This window comes from Mirounga angustirostris, unplaced genomic scaffold, assembly GCF_029215605.1.
Source record: "Mirounga angustirostris isolate CCGP_5_RB_7025 unplaced genomic scaffold, mMirAng1.0.hap1 SCAF_4, whole genome shotgun sequence".
NCBI lineage: Eukaryota > Metazoa > Chordata > Mammalia > Carnivora > Phocidae > Mirounga > Mirounga angustirostris.
In genome coordinates this window covers 15743573-15761421 of record NW_026991712.1, presented here as the reverse complement: position 1 = coordinate 15761421, position 17849 = coordinate 15743573, and the positions used below count along the sequence as shown (strand labels likewise).

At 42.4% G+C, this 17849-nt stretch overlaps 1 protein-coding gene across 1 annotated transcript; it reads left to right on the top strand.

Annotated features, from left to right (window-relative positions):
- The first annotated feature begins 2199 nt into the window (after positions 1–2199).
- ZNF572 (zinc finger protein 572) lies at positions 2200–11969 on the top strand. The gene is made up of 3 exons (XM_045895901.3): positions 2200–2312; positions 4283–4388; positions 5048–11969. The coding sequence occupies exons 2-3, from the start codon at positions 4316–4318 to the stop codon at positions 6553–6555; spliced, it is 1581 nt and encodes a 526-aa protein (XP_045751857.1). The 5' UTR covers positions 2200–2312; positions 4283–4315; the 3' UTR covers positions 6556–11969.
- The last annotated feature ends 5880 nt before the right edge of the window (positions 11970–17849 follow it).

Below are 17849 nucleotides of genomic sequence, written 5' to 3'. Positions count from 1 at the left end.
GTGAGCAAAAACAGGGACGAACTCTGCCTTCATGGAGCTTGACATTTGTTTGGGAAGGCAAAATAAAATAACAATCATGCAAATAAAAATAAAGTTGCAGTCATAAGTTAGGCTACTTTTGTGGAGAGAAACGTGGTGCTAGAAGGGCACATAACAGGGATTTGACCCTGTCAGGAAGGGTGTGGAAAGCTTTTGTGAGGAAGTGATGTATGAGCTGAAATCTAAAGGATGAACAGGCTTTGACTAGGTGAAGAAAGGTGACAGATTCAAATTTATCTATGGAAGAGATCACTCTGGACTCAGTGAGGAGATTGGATGAGAAGGGGCAATGATGGTCATCTGTAGGATTGTTAGTGTGCTCCTGAAATCCTTCAGGTGAGGGTGATAGTTGTCTGAATTTACGGTGGCGCAGGTGGTTGGGAGAAGTATCTGGATTTGAGAATCCTGTGTGAAGTACACAGCAGATGAGGCTTATGGATTGTATACGGGAGGTGAGGGAAAAGGGAGGTGACAAAAAGGACTTCTGGGCCTCTGCAGAACTGAATGGATGGTTGGGAGAGAATATTGGAAGAGGAACAGGTTTATTTTGTGTTTGTATGTCTATATGGGAGAAGAAAGTGAGAAACAGATTTTCACTTTTGACATTTTGGTTTTGAGGTGTTACTGAGACCTCTAAGATGAGACGTCAAGTAGACCATTGGTGATAAGAGTGAAGAGCTCAGAAATGTAGCCTGGGCTGGAGATATAAAATTTGTGAGTCGTCTGCACAGATGGTATTTTAAAATGTGGAAGTGAATGAGGTTGCCCAGACAGAGGACATTTCAGGATAAGAGAGAGGTCCTGGGGCGGCATTAAGGAATGTCAACATTTAGAGAAGACTGGGCTTGCAAAGGAGACTATCAGGACTGCTAAAGATGTCAGAGGACAATGAGGATAATGTGGTGTCTAAAAGAGTGTTTCTATCATCAGCTTATACAAGATACACCAATATCTTGGGGCGCTTGGGTGGCTCAGTTGGTTGACCTGTGAACTCGATTTTGGCTGAGGTCATGATCTCAGGCTCCTGGGAATGAGCCCCAAGTTGGGCTCCATACTCAGCGGGGAGTCTGCTTCTCTTCTTCTTCCTCTGCCCCTTTACCCCTTGTTCATGCGCACTCACTCTCTCAAATAAATAAAATAAATCTTTAAAAAATTATACTGATGTCTTATGTTCATGTTGTTTTCTGAAAGTCCTCATTTATTTTAGTGATAATATAATCTAGGGCAAAAGATAACTAAAGATTAACAAGGCTCTGTTAAAAGGAAAGTGTTTCTAGAAGAGGAATTCTCGGCAGTCTCAAAACTCCTGAAAGAGGCCTTAGGACTGAAAAACACCAACACAGAGGTCAATGGTGATCTCAGTGATTTACTGCTTTTGCTGCAGAAGAAACGAGTTAAAACGTCAGCGGGAAGCCATAAAATGGAAACACTGTGAGAGGGTAAATCAATCAATCAATCAATCAATCAATCAATCCAAAGAACTATTTTGGGATGGAAGTGGTAGAATTGAGAGGTTAGTTGTTAGTGTAAGGATTCCAAGAAGGTGGGAAGGAAAGTGAGTACCAGTAAAGGGCTCCTTTTAAATGCGGACCAATCCTCCGTTGTAACAGGAGGGAAGAGAGAGACATAAGTAGATTTGTAGGCTTGATGTGGGGGAGACGAAGGGATTGCCTTCCATTTTCTCTGTAATGAAAGACCAGAGTTTCAGTGCTTCTCTGGGTCTTATTAATAACGGCGCCTTGTTAACGAATTGTTTTGTGCGTGGGTGGATGCCTCAGCTGCTCAATTGTTTCGCAGATAGCTAAATATACATCCCTGTTCACAGCGGTGGCAACGGAAACAACAGGAGCTTAGTAAATGCTCGGTTCATTTTTTTTGTACTGATGATGATAAAGCCGAGGATGCCCTGATGGCAAGGGAAAGTATTCGCTCCAGTCGGGCCCCTTTTATAAGGCGCCTGACAAGTGTGACGAGTGAGGATCAAGTGGACAGACCACAGGCAGCGCGAGGGAAGGAAATCCACCAGCGCGCCCCTTCTGGTCCGGGACCCTAAGGGTTAAGACCAACGAGACCTGGCCATCCCTGCTTCCTAGAGAGGCTCTAGGCTTCCTAGAGAGGCTCTGCAGCGGGGCTTGGGTGACTTCCTGTTTCTGCCTTCCGGGCTGGAGAGTTTAGGACCTTGGGTTGGTGGGGTCAGAAGGAGCTGGGCTCCTTGCTCCGGGACGGCTGGGTCTGCGGGGGTGCTGGGCGCCTCGTGTGTGGCCCCCGGAACAGTGAGTTCCTTCTCGGGGGGAAGGGAGCCAAGGGCTACGGGCTGGAAGAGTGGCCACTGCACCACCCAGGTTGCAGTGTGCCCGGAGAGGGATCCCGCGGCTGCGAGGGGCCGGGGCCCAGGATCTCCCGCCGCCCCGGCCGTCGCGCTGCCCTCGCCTCCCTCGCCTGGCGGGTCCCTTAAAGGACTTGTCGGCTGGAGACGACCTGGCCTCCTGGAACTTCACCCCGCAGCGCACCCGGCCTCTGCCCCCTGCCAGCGGTTCTTAAAGCTAAGCTTCAGGCAGTGCCTTTCCTTTGGAAGACTTTCTAATCCAAAGCACGGCCCCATCCTAAGCACCTCTGCTCTAGGACAGCGAAAACAGCCCATCTCTGTGGAGTGACATCTAAGGGACAGCCTTGTAATACCATTTATGGCCTGAGTTTGCTACCGTTTTGCTGAGCCAGTGTTCCTGAGAGCCCCCTACTACCAAAATTAATAGTTTCTTAGCAGGGAAAGTGCTGCACGGGTCTCTGTTACCCGGACTTTTACTTCGTTTGTAAAGACTTTGATGGAAATAGATAACTCAGCAAAACCTATTACTCCATATGAACAATTTCCTTTTTTACCCTTTTAGGTGTGTGGGTTCCCCCCGCCTCAAACGTTAGGGCTATTTGTAATTTAGACTAGTTTCACCTTTTCCTGTAACAAATCCCTAGTTGCTGAGGGTGTTTCGGGAATACCAGCTTCGTTTGGTATCCCGTCTATAGATATAAATCTTTTTTTTTTAATCCAGCTAATATTTTCCAAAATAAAGGCCCTCTTTGAGATTCATTTGCAGTTTGGGGTTATGCCCAGCTCTGCCTCCTGTTCTGGTTTACTGTAATAGATAAGAGTGTGAAAGTCAGTATCCAAACAGGCTTGGGACTGAATTCTGCTCTACTGCTTTCTGGTTTTGTGACCTTGGGAAAGTTTCTTAGTGTCTTTTTTGTTCATCTATAATAACATGCTGGTAACTGTTTATAGATCTCCAAGGGCTATTGTGAAAATTAAATGAGAAATATTATGTGTAAAGTATTTAGCTCACTTCCTGGCACATAATAGGCAGTGATAAGGTGAAAATTACACATTTTTTATACTCCCCCCAAAACAAAGTTTTCCATGTGTGCCTTTGTACATCCTTATTTTAGGCTCTTGTTTTTCCTGAATAATGTTCTTTATATCCTGAAATGGATTGCAAATCCATATATACCTGCCTTCCAGTGATAGATCAGTCCCTTAAAGTAGGTCAAGAATCACAGTTGACTCCAGAAGATAAAGTTTAGGCTAAAAGGAATATTGTGATTATGATAGATTGAGAAAGTAAGAGGCAAGGAAGAGTTCCCTCATTAGCTTCCTTTTTATCTTTAGAGGTTATTGGCTGTAATTATTCTAGCCCTGCTTCGTCCTATTTTTTTCTTTCTTTTTTTTTCCTGATTATATAAATTCTAACTTTATTTTGAGATTGAACTTCGAATGTTTCATCCTTCTGTCAAGCGCCAGCATATTCTTTCTGAACAGAGTGCTTTCTCTTTAGCTGCTTCTTATACCTGCATATCCATTTTTTGAAGTCTTGTTATTGTTGCCTTTTCCAAAAAAACCTTCATGTTTTCAATTAAAAGTGTTTTTAAACTCTGAGTGGACAATGAGTATTAGTATTCATTCTGTTTTTGAAGCTTGATCCTCAGACTTTAATATGAAGATTTAATTTTTTTATTGGCATTTCCTTAGAAAAAGTAAATTGGGTTAACCTTAATTCAAAACACTTGCATCTGGGATAAGTTTTTTTTTTTTTCCAAACATACTTCTAAAGACCATATTTCTTTTTTTCAGTCTGGTGCGCAGAACATTCTGTGCCTATGGTTATGGTTGTTATGTTGCAGTGGTTGGGAAGGAAGGAAAAGTAATACATGTTAGCTGGTGCCTGCAAGCATAACCTGTTTCCTTCCACAGGATTTCTGATCCCTACCCTGGCTGTGACCACTGATGGAGCAAGAGCAAAATACAGAAATAACTAGTGTCTTCAAGGAGAGGGAGAGTTTGAAAAGCCCTTTTACAGGTGAGGGATCAAGAAGAAGATCTGGATTGATTGGAAACTCAATGTAAGATGTGCCATGGAGTGCTGTAGACTGTGTAGAAAGAACAGGGCGTTTGAATGGGACAAACTTTAATTTGATTCCTGCTCTGTTGCTTTGTTGCTTACAAGCTATGTTAACTTTTACAACCTCAGTTTTCTCATCTTTAGGAAAAATGAGTATCTGTCTCATATTTCTTAGGTTTAATGAGATACTATATGCCAAGCTATTGTTCTTTATAAATAGTAGGTATCATTGTTATTTCTGTATTTTCTCAGATTTTAACTAAAGTATCATCAAGTTTTCACCTTAGAATGTGTCTTATTCAGGTTCTCCCCTACTCAGATCCCCTTTTTTCTTTTAAGTCTTCTAGAATAAAGTTTAATGAAGTTTTTAGATCAATAAACCCCCTTGGTAATTGCTGACAGCTGTTCAAATTCCTCATTAGTGTTGTTACTGTGCACAAAAAAATTCACCTGCTTCTCATGAACACTTAGAGTAGAAAAACTAAAACCTGCTTTAAACACTTTAAAAGAATTATGAGGTTTTACTTTCTTATTATTTCCCTTCCCCTGCAATTCAGAATTTCCTTCCCCTGGTAGAGATTAGGGCATATGTTTAGAATATTTGTTTATTCTTACAGGAGATGAAAGTAAGAATAATTTGGAAACTGCTCAACACAATAATTCCAAGGCAGAGAAAGAGAGAGCCTCAAAATGGTCTAAAAGAGATGGCCCCCAAAAATGTAAGCATGAGGGTACAAAAGAAATTCCATTGACATGGTCCCAAGGAGATGAGATCTGGTGTAATGATTCCTGTGAGAATGATGGCAAGTCAGAGAATCAGGGAAATTCTACAGGAAAAGATGAAAAACCCAATCACTGGAGTTGGGACCCAGGGGAGCACTGCCGTGTCTCTGTCCGGCAGAATTCGATCTTCAGAGACAAACCCTACAAATGTTCTGAATGTTGGAAAAGCTTCAATAACAGTTCTCATTTGCGTATTCACCAGAGGACCCACTCAGGAGAAAAACCTTATAAATGCTCTGAGTGTGGGAAATGCTTCAGTAACAGCTCTCATCTGATTCAACATCTGAGAACACACACAGGAGAGAAGCCCTACCAGTGTGGTGAATGTGGGAAAAGCTTCAGCAATACCTCCCATCTCATTATCCATGAGAGGACTCACACGGGAGAGAAACCCTATAAATGTCCTGAGTGTGGGAAGAGCTTTAGTAGCAGCTCCCACCTGATTCAGCACCACAGATCACATACCGGTGAAAAACCATATGAATGTCCTGTTTGTGGGAAATGCTTCAGCCACAGTTATGTCCTAATAGAACATCAGAGGATTCACACCGGAGAAAAACCTTATAAGTGCCCTGACTGTGGAAAGAGTTTTAGTCAGAGTTCTAGCCTGATTCGCCACCAGCGGACCCACACAGGTGAGAAGCCCTACAAATGTCTTGAGTGTGGAAAAAGCTTTGGTTGTAATTCGACCCTAATAAAGCATCAGAGAATTCATACGGGAGAGAAACCCTATCAGTGTACAGAATGTGGGAAGAGTTTCAGTCGAAGTTCAAACCTGATTACGCACCGGAAAACCCACACAGGAGAAAAGCCCTATGAAAGTTCCGAATATGAGGAAAGCTTGAGTCAGAACTGCAGTGTGATAGAAGAATGCAGACTCCAGCCAGGGGAGAAACCATACAAATGTTGTGAATGCGGAAAGCGTTTTGGTCTCAGCTCCCATCTCATTAGACATCAGAGAACACATACAGGAGAAAAACCTTACCGGTGTTCGGAGTGTTGGAAAACTTTCAGCCAGAGTTCCACCCTGGTGATTCACCAAAGGACGCACACAGGAGAGAGACCTTATAAGTGTCCTGACTGCGGCGAGTGCTTTAGTCAGAGCTTTAATCTTATCAGGCACCGGCGGACTCATATGGGAGAAAAACCTTTCAAATGCACGGACTGTGAGAAATGCTTCAGCAGAAGTGCCTATCTCAATCAGCATCGGAAAATTCACACAGAAAAGTCTTTCGAGTCTCCCGAAGTTGAAGATTTTCCTCATGGGTGGACTTGGAAAAACTGTCCAGCGGAAATGGCCCTCATCTCTTCTTTTTCGGTCCCAAATCCATCTTCTTCTTGAGTCCCAAAGCCTGTTTATTTATTTATTTATTTATTTATTTATTTTCCTTTTCTTACTGGGACATTACAATGAAGGTGTTGCTACAAAGTTTTTTGGTGTGTTTGCCATAATGTTTGGAAAAAGTCAACCTCCCAGGTTAGAGGATGGGAAGGCCCCAACCCCCAGCTCATTACATCTGCCCAGTGAGAGAGGCTGCCAGTGATGGAGAAGAAATGTTTTTTTGATTAAGGTAAGATTGGAATAGCTTCAAAGGCAAACATAAAGAGAAATCTTGGGAATAAGGACATCTGAGAGCTTGAAGCTGAGCTAGCCATTGAATTTCCCTGTTTCCTCTTGCCTGATTGGGTGGCAATAATTCATTACTGGCCTCAGGGATTTATCCAGAGAAAGATTCTTTTTGAATAAATAATGTGATTTCCTGGCTGTTTTGGTGGCTCCTAAGAAAGAAAAGACTCACTTTTTGAAATGCATTTTTATTTGCTGAAAATTAACTTTTGTAGTGTTTAGAACTATATTGTCTAATACAATAGCCACTAGCCACTTGTAGCTATTTAAGTAAATTTATATTGAGATGAAATGAAATTTAAAAATAGTCTTTTCCCCTCGATTTTCTCATTACACAACTGCTGGTCAGATCAGATGCGGGGTTCTTTTTCTTTTTCTATGATTAAACCCCTGAGTCTGAGCCAATGTGCAGGGATGGTTTGCCATTGGAGACCAAGACTCCTTAGTTCCAGTCTTGACAGTTTTCTTTTGCCCTCCTGACTTACAGGGTGTGTGGATCCTCCCTGTTTGTCTGTCCAATGGGAATGATGCTTTGTAAAGTATTAAGTTATTTCCTGCGCTCCTAGCCCCTATTTTTTCCTGCCAGTGCAAGGAGTAGATGTGTAGGAAGGTCAAGACTCCTGAATTGCTCAGGGTTTCTTGTCTCATTTTTGGATTCGAAATATATTTTATGAAGACCATGTAGAGATACAAATTAGGAATGTGGAGCCAGAAAGGACCAATTAGACCTGCTGCAAAGGGCTGTAGCTGGTAGATCACAGAATTGCATGGGGAATATTTCTTCTTTCATGATCATACTATGCCTGATACTGGTTAGGCAATTAAGCTGTTTCGTATTGTTATAGGATTCAAAATTTAACCAAAAGTTAACAAAAGACTTACGAAGCATTTGGGGTGATTTACTGCTTTTAAAAAAGGGGAGAACATAATTGGGTATCATTGGCTTTTATGTGACCCGCACCTAAGCATCTTTTTACCTTTGTATGTTAGGTAGGATTGTGCAAATTGTCTTCGACTGTAATATCTGGGGACAAGTGTTGGCAGTTTTTTTTTTTTTTTTTAAAGATTTTATTTATTTATTTGACAGAGAGAGACATAGCGAGAGCAGGAACACAAGCAGGGGGAGTGGGAGAGGGAGAAGCAGGCTTCCCTCGGAGCAGGGAGCCCGATGTGGGGCTCGATCCCAGGACCCTGGGATCATGACCTGAGCCGAAGGCAGACGCTTAACGACTGAGCCACCCAGGCGCCCGGCAGTATTTTTTACCACAGACAACTAAGAGTTTGATTAATGTTTGATAATTAAATTTGGGCATTTGCTATCAAGGCCGAAATTCAGTTGCAAGGCAGGAGCTGTTGGGTGGTGCACCATCGTCAATCACATTATATGTCGCAGGTAACCACTCTAAACCTGCTTCCTCATCTGTGAAGCCGAGAGACTGCCTGCCTCGTGGGGTTTCTGTAAGGATTAAATAAATGTTTGCAAAGCAGCTAGCAGCTAGTGCTTACAATATAACAAGGTCTAAATACATGGTAATGGGTTATTATTGATTGAAATAAATTGAAAACTGACCTCCCCACATTTGTAGAAGAAGCAGTGCAACCCCAGCTTCTCCTACATGTGAATTCTTTATGACCAACCTCGGGAACCCTGAGGAATAAGGTTTTGTAAAAGCACAAGACTATATATTGTGTTTCAAGTTTGCAGAACTTTTGAAAACCCTTTTGATTCAGCTTATTGAATTTTTTTGTTCTTGAAACAAAGGGGTTCAGTTTAAGTCCGGAAAGAACAAAACTGCAAGTTCAATTTCAGCTAATTCCCGTCTGAAGAGATTAACAGCAGGTACAGTTTATGTCCTATCAGCATCACCTACTCTGTTTTATGACTGCCCACGATTACATAAAACCTGTTTCACAAACCTCAATGTCTATAGAATCATAGATGATCACATTTTAGATGGGCTAAGATGGGCTCCATGAGTAAAACAATTTAGCAAGAATCATTGTCTCTTTAGACTGAAAACTAGGAAAACAGAAGAGATGTGTCACTTACGAGGAAAACATAATAGTAAATCTAATCATATTTGATGCTTTTGCCTCAATTTCATTAATCGGCAAGTAGGTATTTTTTATTTAGCTCCCCAAGAAGTAAATATTCTGTATTCTTTATTTTTCTTGCCAGCACAAAGAATGTATAAAGCATTCCTTTTTTTTTTTTTTTTTTATTTGACAGAGAGAGACACAGCGAGAGAGGGAATACAAGCAGGGGGAGTGGGAGAGGGAGAAGCAGGCTCCCCGCAGAGCAGGGAGCCTGATGCGGGGCTCGATCCCAGGACCCTGGGATCATGACCTGAGCCAAAGGCAGACGCTTAACGACTGAGCCACCTAGGCGCCCCCCCTTTTTTTTTTTACTTGCCACACATAATATGATTGGTGATGGTGCACCACCCCAATAGCTCCTGCCTTGCAACTGAATTTCGGCCTTTATTTATTTGAGAGAGAGAGAGAGAAAGGGAGAGGGAGCACGAGCTGGGGGAGGGGCAGAGGGAGAAGCAGACTCCCCGCTGAGCAGGGAGCCCGATGCGGAGCTCGATCCCAGGCCCCTGGGATCATGACGTGCGCCGAAGGCAGCTGCTTAACCAACTGAGCCACCGAGGTGCCCCAATAAAGCATTCTTATTTCAGTGATTTGTTTCATAGTTTCATTTTAACTGAAGGGAAGACGACTACTCATTTTTTCTTACTCAAAGAAGGGGCTTATATTTTTTTCCCTACAGTGGAATGAGGAAATCCATGTTAATGCTTATACTCACAAATGTGGTGGGGAATTCACTCCCTAGCTGCCATATAGTCTACCATAAAGTGTGCAAACAGTAAGTCTCTTATCATAGTACCCGAGATGAAGGTTTGCTCCCATCATTCCAGGTCATCCAAGTTGGATCTCCAAATGAGCCTTCTCCTTAGTGCTGTACAAACTTCCTCATTGAGGGTGAGAGGTAGTGGAATATGGTTTGTGACTTCTGCCTCTCATACATTAATCCAGTGTGTTCATCTTGGCCAGTCTCACTTTCTGAAATCATGGTAGTGACAAAACCGTCATTGCTTCTTGATTCTGTATTTAAGTTTATGTAATTCCTTTCAAGCAGTGTGGTCATTCATTCAACAGAAATTTACCTGATGCCTAATATGTGGTTAGCAGAAGTTCAAATGACCTTGGGAGGGGCAAATGTAAGGATAACTAGTAGGAAAATGTTCAGCTTTTCGGAAGACTACCTTCTCCTTGCCAACTCTTGAGCTATATAACTTACGCTGAACCCTCCATCTTCAAATCTAATAATTTGATAATCCAAGGAGCTAGAAATAACTATATATTAAAATGGGTTAGGTTTGCTCTGTGAAAACACAAGCTTGGTGAAGTTTACACAGTGCTTTGCACATAGTGGTGCTCAGTAGTGACTGAGTGGGTGTCATATGCTTATATATTTTATGCTAATGCCCAAGAGTATGCTTTTCCAGAATATGCCTTCCTGTTAGACTGTCAACTCCTTGAGTGCAGAGAATGGATTTCATTTTTGTAATTCTAATGCCTGACACAAAGCCTGGCATGTGAAGTGTTTATTGGTTTTGGATGAAGGGCATTTGCCAATGGTGAAGTTTACTGGAATAAGCTCTCCAGTCTCAGCGTCCCCCCAGGTGCCTTTAACACCATTATCATCCAGTCCATAGAGGCTGGGCTAGCTTGGAAGTCAAAGTGACTTCCTCTAGGAGGCTGGGTCTATCCTCACACTGACCTCTAGAGGACCCTTAAATGTCCCAATTGTTCAGAATCCTCTGGAGGTAAGACCCTGGGCTTTTGGTTCAGACTGTCCAGGATAGGTTCAAAATATGTTTCAAATTCATGTTTCAATCACTTTGTACTCTGTACTTACCTTATAAGATTTGGTTAGCAGTGAATGAGGTGAGGTGTCTCGCATATTATAGGTGTTAAGAAAATAGTATTTTCCTTCCCTGTCTGCCCTCATCTGCTCATAATTTTGCCAAGGATAGACTCTATGCAGAGAAATGTTTAATCATTTCTTGGATTGATTATTTCTAAGTTTCTAAAATAAAGACATTAATAACCTTATCTCATAGGTTTGTTGTGAGGATCAGTGAGAGAATACATGTAATGTGCTTAGCATTGCTAGTACCTAGTAATCACTCAGTGTTAGCTGATAGACCATTATAAAATGCCTCTCGACAACCAAGGGTCTTTGGATCATCTTTGAAGGTAGCCCCAGAGACTTGGGTGTCCCCTGGGGCCACTAAAATGGTGCAATCCTGTAGTTATTGTTTTCCCCATGATCATGAAGGGGTATGAGTAGGAGGAGGTAGCAAGCTGAGTGTGTAGGCTAATAATGTAGCACATCATTATTATTTTATGGTAGATGTTTAGGCAACTGCTGCCTTTTCTGTTTAAAAGGGACCTTTCCTTTAATTCCCCATCTCTTTTATTTCATTTTTGTTCTCTTTTACCTCTCTTTGGCCCTAACCTTTTCTGCCTTGTCCATCCATATTCTAACCCAAACTTAGGCTTTTTCTACCCTTTATTTTGTCCCCTTTTCTTCCCTTTCCCTCCTTCCCCTCCCAGTGAAGTAGGAATGAAGTCAAGGCTTAGGATGGTCCAAACACTTGGTTATAAAGGTCCAGATGGAAACATGATGCTTGGGAGGACTTCAAGGGCATGTTGCCACTTATAAGCAGAGGTAGCTTATAAGGTAGTGCTAAGACAGCGAGGTTTATGATCTAACATTGCATGACTGGTAAAATCAGTAGATGTTCTAGGACTAGACACAGTGAGGGATGAAGTGGATGCTTTGGTTGAAAAAGGATCATGATTAATTTTGAGCCATGTTACATCATATGGATAAATAGTCAGATTAAAGAAAATACTAGTTGATTAGACTGAACACAGGTGAAAGATTTTCCCCCTTAAAATAATAGCTTTCTTTCTAAACATTAATACTTATTGCTAATTGTAAAATATACAGAGAAGTATAAAGTAGGAAATATGTAAAAGTATGAAGACCAAAATAAAAATGGCCTGTGATCATTTTTTCCAGAGATAACTCACGACGAAAGTTCTGGGATCTTTCCCAATAGCCCTTTTTCTAAGTGTATATCTGAATAAATATTTTTAAAAATTGGATTATACAGAGTGTTTGTGTATGTCTGTATAGAGTATTGTGCCTTGATTTTTTTTCTCTAATCTTATGTCATTGCCAGTTTACTTGTTTTAAATGATTATGAGGTTTTTAATGGCTTCATAATAATATACCGAATGATGTACCATAACAACTCAGTTGTTCTGATGGTAGATGTTAATATTGTTTCTAGTTGTTTGCTATTAAAAAGAATGCTATTGTCAACAAGGCTTTTTGGTGGTTTGTGTTCTGTTTTGATATTGTGGTTGTGATCGATCAATTGTTTTTTGTTGGTACACATATTTTAGTGTACATCTCTGTTTCCTTAGAATGAATTCCTAGCAGTGAGATTATTGAGTCAGAGGACATAAAACTTTTTAAAGGCCTGTTACTTAATCTCTTTCCAGAACTGTTTATCAATTTAAATTACCCCAGTGAAAACATCTTTTGGAGGGGTTGGGGGAGGTAAACATGTAATTTGGAGTCAATACATCTAAATGATGGAAACCTCTTTTAAGGCAGCTTGTTCATTCTCCCCCCCCCTTTTTTTTAACCCCTCTTTCCCTCTCTTGGGTTAGGATCAGGGGAGAGTCACTTTGGGTTACGTCATCTTAAGGAGCTCCAGGCACAATTCCAGTAGATGGCACTAGAAGCTGCTCTAAGATCCAGGAAGTGATCATGATGCCCAAAGCCTGGAAGTAAGTACTAAGGAAAAATGGTTGGGGAAGGGCTGGCTACTTAGTTCAATACCTCCTGTCACCTGATTCAGAGAACGAAGTGCACCCCAAATCTGGGAGACGAAGGTAAATTCAGGTTTGGCGAGTGGATGAGTATCTTTTTGTTTGTAAAATTGATGTTGTGGTGGGGGCCTGGGTGGCTCAGTCGTTAAGCGTCTGCCTTCGGCTCAGGTCATGATCCCGGAGTCCTGGGATCGAGCCCCGCATCGGGCTCCCTGCTCAGCAGGAGGCCTGCTTCTCCCTCTCCCACTCCCCCTGCTTGTGTTCCCTCTCTCGCTGTCTCTCTCTCTATCAAATAAATAAATAAAATCTTTAAAAAAAAAAAAAATTGATGTTGTGGAAAAAGCACATTGGAAGCTTATGAAGATACCAAGTGACACTTCTCAGAAGACTAGAATCCTCATCTTTCCCATCCTACTGCCATCAACAATTCAGTGGAAAACTTGCATTGTCAGCTGTAGGGATCGATGTTTTACTAAGGGGAAAACAACCACACTGTGGGAGGGGGGAAAAGAGATGTAAGGTGTGGTCATTGCCATTATCAGAGGTTATTAATTCTTCCAACCTCAGCTTAAACGTAACTTCCTCTGGGAGGCCTTCCTTGACCCCTTGGTTCGTTTAGATCTTCTTAGCCTCCAGTGCAACATGTCCTTAATTACCTGTATGCTGCTGTCTTCTCCATTAAACTCTGAACCCCTAAGTGACAGGTACTGTGTCTGCTCTGTTCAGTGCTTTACTCCCAACACCAAGCACAGAGCCTGACACAGAGTAGACACTTGATACACATTTATTTCATTGAACTGCATTGGTGTCTATACTCTGGCTTTATGAGCAGTATCCAAGAAGAAAAAGAAAATGAAAACCCAGTTCCAAATTCCAACTAGAATTTGTAAAAGATTACATAAGCACTGAAGGGATGCAGAACAATTAAATGACTGGCATTAAAAGTCTATGGACTGGTGGAATGGTGAGCAAGTAACTCTTGAGGGTTTTGATCTAAAGTGTTACAAACAAAAACATTAATGAAAGAGGAAGTGCTCAGTTTCTACCAAAAAGAGAAAAAAAAGGTGTAAAATGAACAAAGGAAAGTTGACAATTATAAATCGGTGACAGCTATGGCCAAGCGGTGGAGTTACAAAAAGAGATGATTAATCTGGATCTGAAAGAATGGATAATTGAAGAAAGGAGGGCACGGCTTTTCCTTGAATCTAGAATGGTACTTGAAAAGGCACAAGTCCAGTCCTGACATGCCAAATTAGGCCAACAGGGAGAGTAGAGGCGTCACTGGAAGATCAAATGTGCTCTTTGTTTGTTTTAAGGTAACTAGATCTTTGTACGGGGAGGAAAAAAATGCGTTCTAGTCAAACAATCCCAGATTCCTGAACCAGCTTTTCTTTTTCTTTCTTTTTTTAAAAAGATTTATTTATTTCAGAGAGAGAGCGTGAGCACTAGCAGGAGGCGCAGAGGGAGAGAGAATCCCAAGCCGACTCCATGTTGAGCGCAGAGCCCAATGCAGGGCTCCGTCTCACAACCATGAGTTCAGGACCAGAGCAGAAACCAAGAGTCAGAGGCTTAAAACAGCGCCACCTGAGCACCCCCTGACCCAGATTTTCTGGGCTTGGATTCAGGCTCTGCTACTTACCAGCTGTGTGATCACTTTTCTGTACATCAGTTTCCTTATCTGTAGAATGGGGTTAAAAACACTACCTTCCTCATAGTGTGATTGTGAGGACAAGATGAGCTAATGTATGAAAAACATTTAGAATGCTGACTATACTGTAAGTATTCGCTCTTGTCATGATTACAAAGTATTTTTTCAAAACAAATCTAAGGGATGCCTGGGTGGCTCAGTCGGTTAAGCGTCTGCCTTCAGCTCAGGTCATGATCCTGGGGTCCTGGGATCAAGCCCCTGCAACCCATTGGGCTCCCTGCTCAGTGGGGGGCCTGCTTCTCCCTCTCCCTCTGCCCCTCCCCCACTTGTATTCTCTCTTGCTCACTCTACTCTTGCTCTCAAATAAATAATCTTTTTAAAGAAACAAATCTGACATGGCACTTTACTAAAAATAATACACTGTGATGAAGTAGAGTTTTGTCAAACAATGGAAGGCTGATTCACTATTATCAAATCTGTTAGTGTAAGATTTCATTACACTAAATTCACTACATGAATAGAATAAATTTATATATTATATTAACAAAATATTAATACATATATCAAATATATATTAACACATTAAATTGTTATATTAAATATATTTTAAATACATTAAATTTCTATATATCCATATATGCTTAAAAAGATTTTATTTTAAAAAATTTAATTGAGAAATTATAAGCAACTATAAGCATCCTAGTCAAGATTGAAACATTAGAAATAATCCTACTAAAATCAGGAATAAGCATGGAAACCTGATATCCCCAGCACTCTTCGGTATTGTGCTTCAGTTCCTCATCAACACAACAAAATGAAAAAAAGAATCAAGAGGCATAAATTTTAGAAAGTGAGCCAATCCTAGGCCGACCTGTGCTCAAATCTACTCCTGAAATACCTCATGCTTTGCTCTGAATCACAGGTGGGCCAATCCCTGCAGGCTGTGTTTCCCAAACTTTCTTTTCAACTGGTGTCCAGCCAACAGTTGAGAGAACACTAGTCAGAGATTGGGCCCCCCCGGGAAGACACAGTACTTCTCCCACTTCCTCTTGGCCTCCTACAGCTTCTCTGGTGGCAGCTATGTCTGCAGCATGCTTCCTGCTCCCCCCAGACAGGTCCACCATGCTTCCTGTTTCTTTGGAGTTACCCTGGTCTCTGAGGTCTCAACACTGCCTGGGCCTGATTACAAAGTATTTTTCATGGACTTACTCTATAGTTTGTTACCTTCTGCCAGTAAGTGGCTGATTTTGTGTCGTATTTCATTGCCTTTGCTTCAGGCCTGAGTGACAAGATTTTTGTTTTTGAAGAGTAGAGCCATGCCAAGATTCAAACATATTTTAGTGATGGTTACCTACTTAAGAAAAAAATCCTCTGATGCTAATTTCAGGTACAGGGTAATCAAGTAACATCCTGGTGATATTGTATTCTCATCTGTAAGAGTCAGCTGCTCAAGCCTTCCATCATTTTAGCAATATAGGAACCAACAAGCAGTTTATTGAGGAATTTATATTTAGGAAAACTATTTCCCACACATTAAATTGAATTTGAATCCTTTTAAACTTGATGTATATTTCAAACAGCCAAATTTGTTGCTACCAGTGAGGATTGTTGTCAGGGAAAGAAAGTTTTGATTTTATAATGGAGGAATGTTAAAGCAGTAATTGATAATTAAGAGAGTATTGAGGACAAGATTTGGAGACCAGGAGCTTAACTCAGTTTCATCAGGTATCAGCTCTGATCTGGCCAAGCCACTTCACCTTTTTAAGTTTCATTTTTGTTATTTGAGGGTTAAACGATGCCTGTGAAAGTATTTTGACACAATTATTTTTATTAGCAGATAAGACATATATTTGGGGTGAAAAATGACAGATGCCATCCTTTTTTTTTTTTTTTAAGATTTTACTTAGTTTTTTGAGAGAGAGCACGATCAGGGGGAGGGGAAAAGGGAGAGGGAGCTGAGCTGGGAGCCCAACATGGGGCTCCATCCCAGGACCCTGAGATCATGACCTGAGCCCAAGGCAGATGCTTAGCCCACTGACCCACTAAGCATAAGCCACTAGGCAGATGCTTAATATATTATTATTATTATTTTTTTTTTTTTTTAAGATTTTATTTATTTATTTGACAGAGAGAGAGATAGCGAGAGCAGGAACACAAGCAGGGGGAGTGGGAGAGGGAGAAGCAGGCTTCCTGCCGAGCAGGGAGCCCGATGTGGGGCTCGATCCCAGGACCCTGGGATCATGACCTGAGCCGAAGGCAGACGCTTAACGACTGAGCCACCCAGGCGCCCTGCTTAATATATTATTAAAGCCACCCCTGATGCCATATTTTCTTAGACTCAGCAAAGTGTTACAGGATTGTAAGGATTCGATTTCGTGAAGATACTGCTCTCTCTCCCTAGAGGTGGACCGACTTTTGACTTGTCCACGGTCACAAAGCTGGTTAGTGACAGCCAGAGCCTAGGTATCCACTTTCTAGTCGGTTGGTCTTCCATTATTATTCATCATCCATTCCTTCACTAAATACATTTTTAGGGAGAGTGTGCTGGGTGCTGCAGGTGACTCTGATTTATCATACAGAGCTCCTTCCCTCAAGGAACAGGGACTAGTGGGATAAGACTCAGCCGTACGTGTAGAGCCAGAGATTGGGTCAATAAAGCACGAACCAATTTATGGAACAGGTGACAACGCAGCTGTGCTCCAGGTGGCGAAAGGATTGTTGCTTACACTGCAGGGTTTAGTGTAGGCAGTCCAGGGTTAAGCAACAGGGTGAGCTAAGACGCTGGTCTCGGTCCTCAGTGAATTCGAGGGAGGTCTCACCATTTCCTAACACCTTGCAACTCTTGCACACGTTTTTGTTTCCCCTGGAATGCCTGTCCTGGACACAGTTCAGGTAACCTCCCCGGAGGTCTTGCCTGACTCCCTCCAGGCCGAGGCGGCGAGGGAGGGAAGGGCTGCCTCCGGGTTCACGGTTTCCTGTTCGCCCACTCAGGGAACTTTCGACACACCTCTACTTTACTTCTTCGCCCACGGGCCGCCCCCTTCTGCTTGATCCCGAGCGAACAGGGTTACGAACATGGGTGTATCTTTAGGCTGAGCACAGCGACAAGTGCGTGGCGCCCGACAATTCTGGATGAAGTAAGGGGACACCCCCGCCTACCCTCTCCTTCCTTCTTCGGGTACAAGTCGGCCTAATTCGTTCTTCCCGACGTCCGGCCTGCACCTGTCACGTTCCCCACGCACCCGCCTCCACTGCTCTCCACACACACTAGGCTCGGGGCCGAAAGGCTGTGTCTGATTCATCTCTAGGACCCGTAGTAAGCGCCCGGGAAATGTTCACGGGATGATTGGCCCCGTTCCGACATTAGGCGGCGTGACTCCCGGCAGCGGTTTCCTCGGAACGCGCTCCACCTCTTCCCGGGTAGGACCCCCGCGGCCAGGGC

Coding starts and splice junctions, on each gene's coding strand:
- ZNF572 (XM_045895901.3), top strand. CDS start 4,316: ATGGAGCAAGAGCAAAATACAGAAATAACTAGTGTCTTCAAGGAGAGG. Junction 4,389..5,047: donor TTTGAAAAGCCCTTTTACAG/GTGAGGGATCAA, acceptor TTATTCTTACAG/GAGATGAAAGTAAGAATAAT.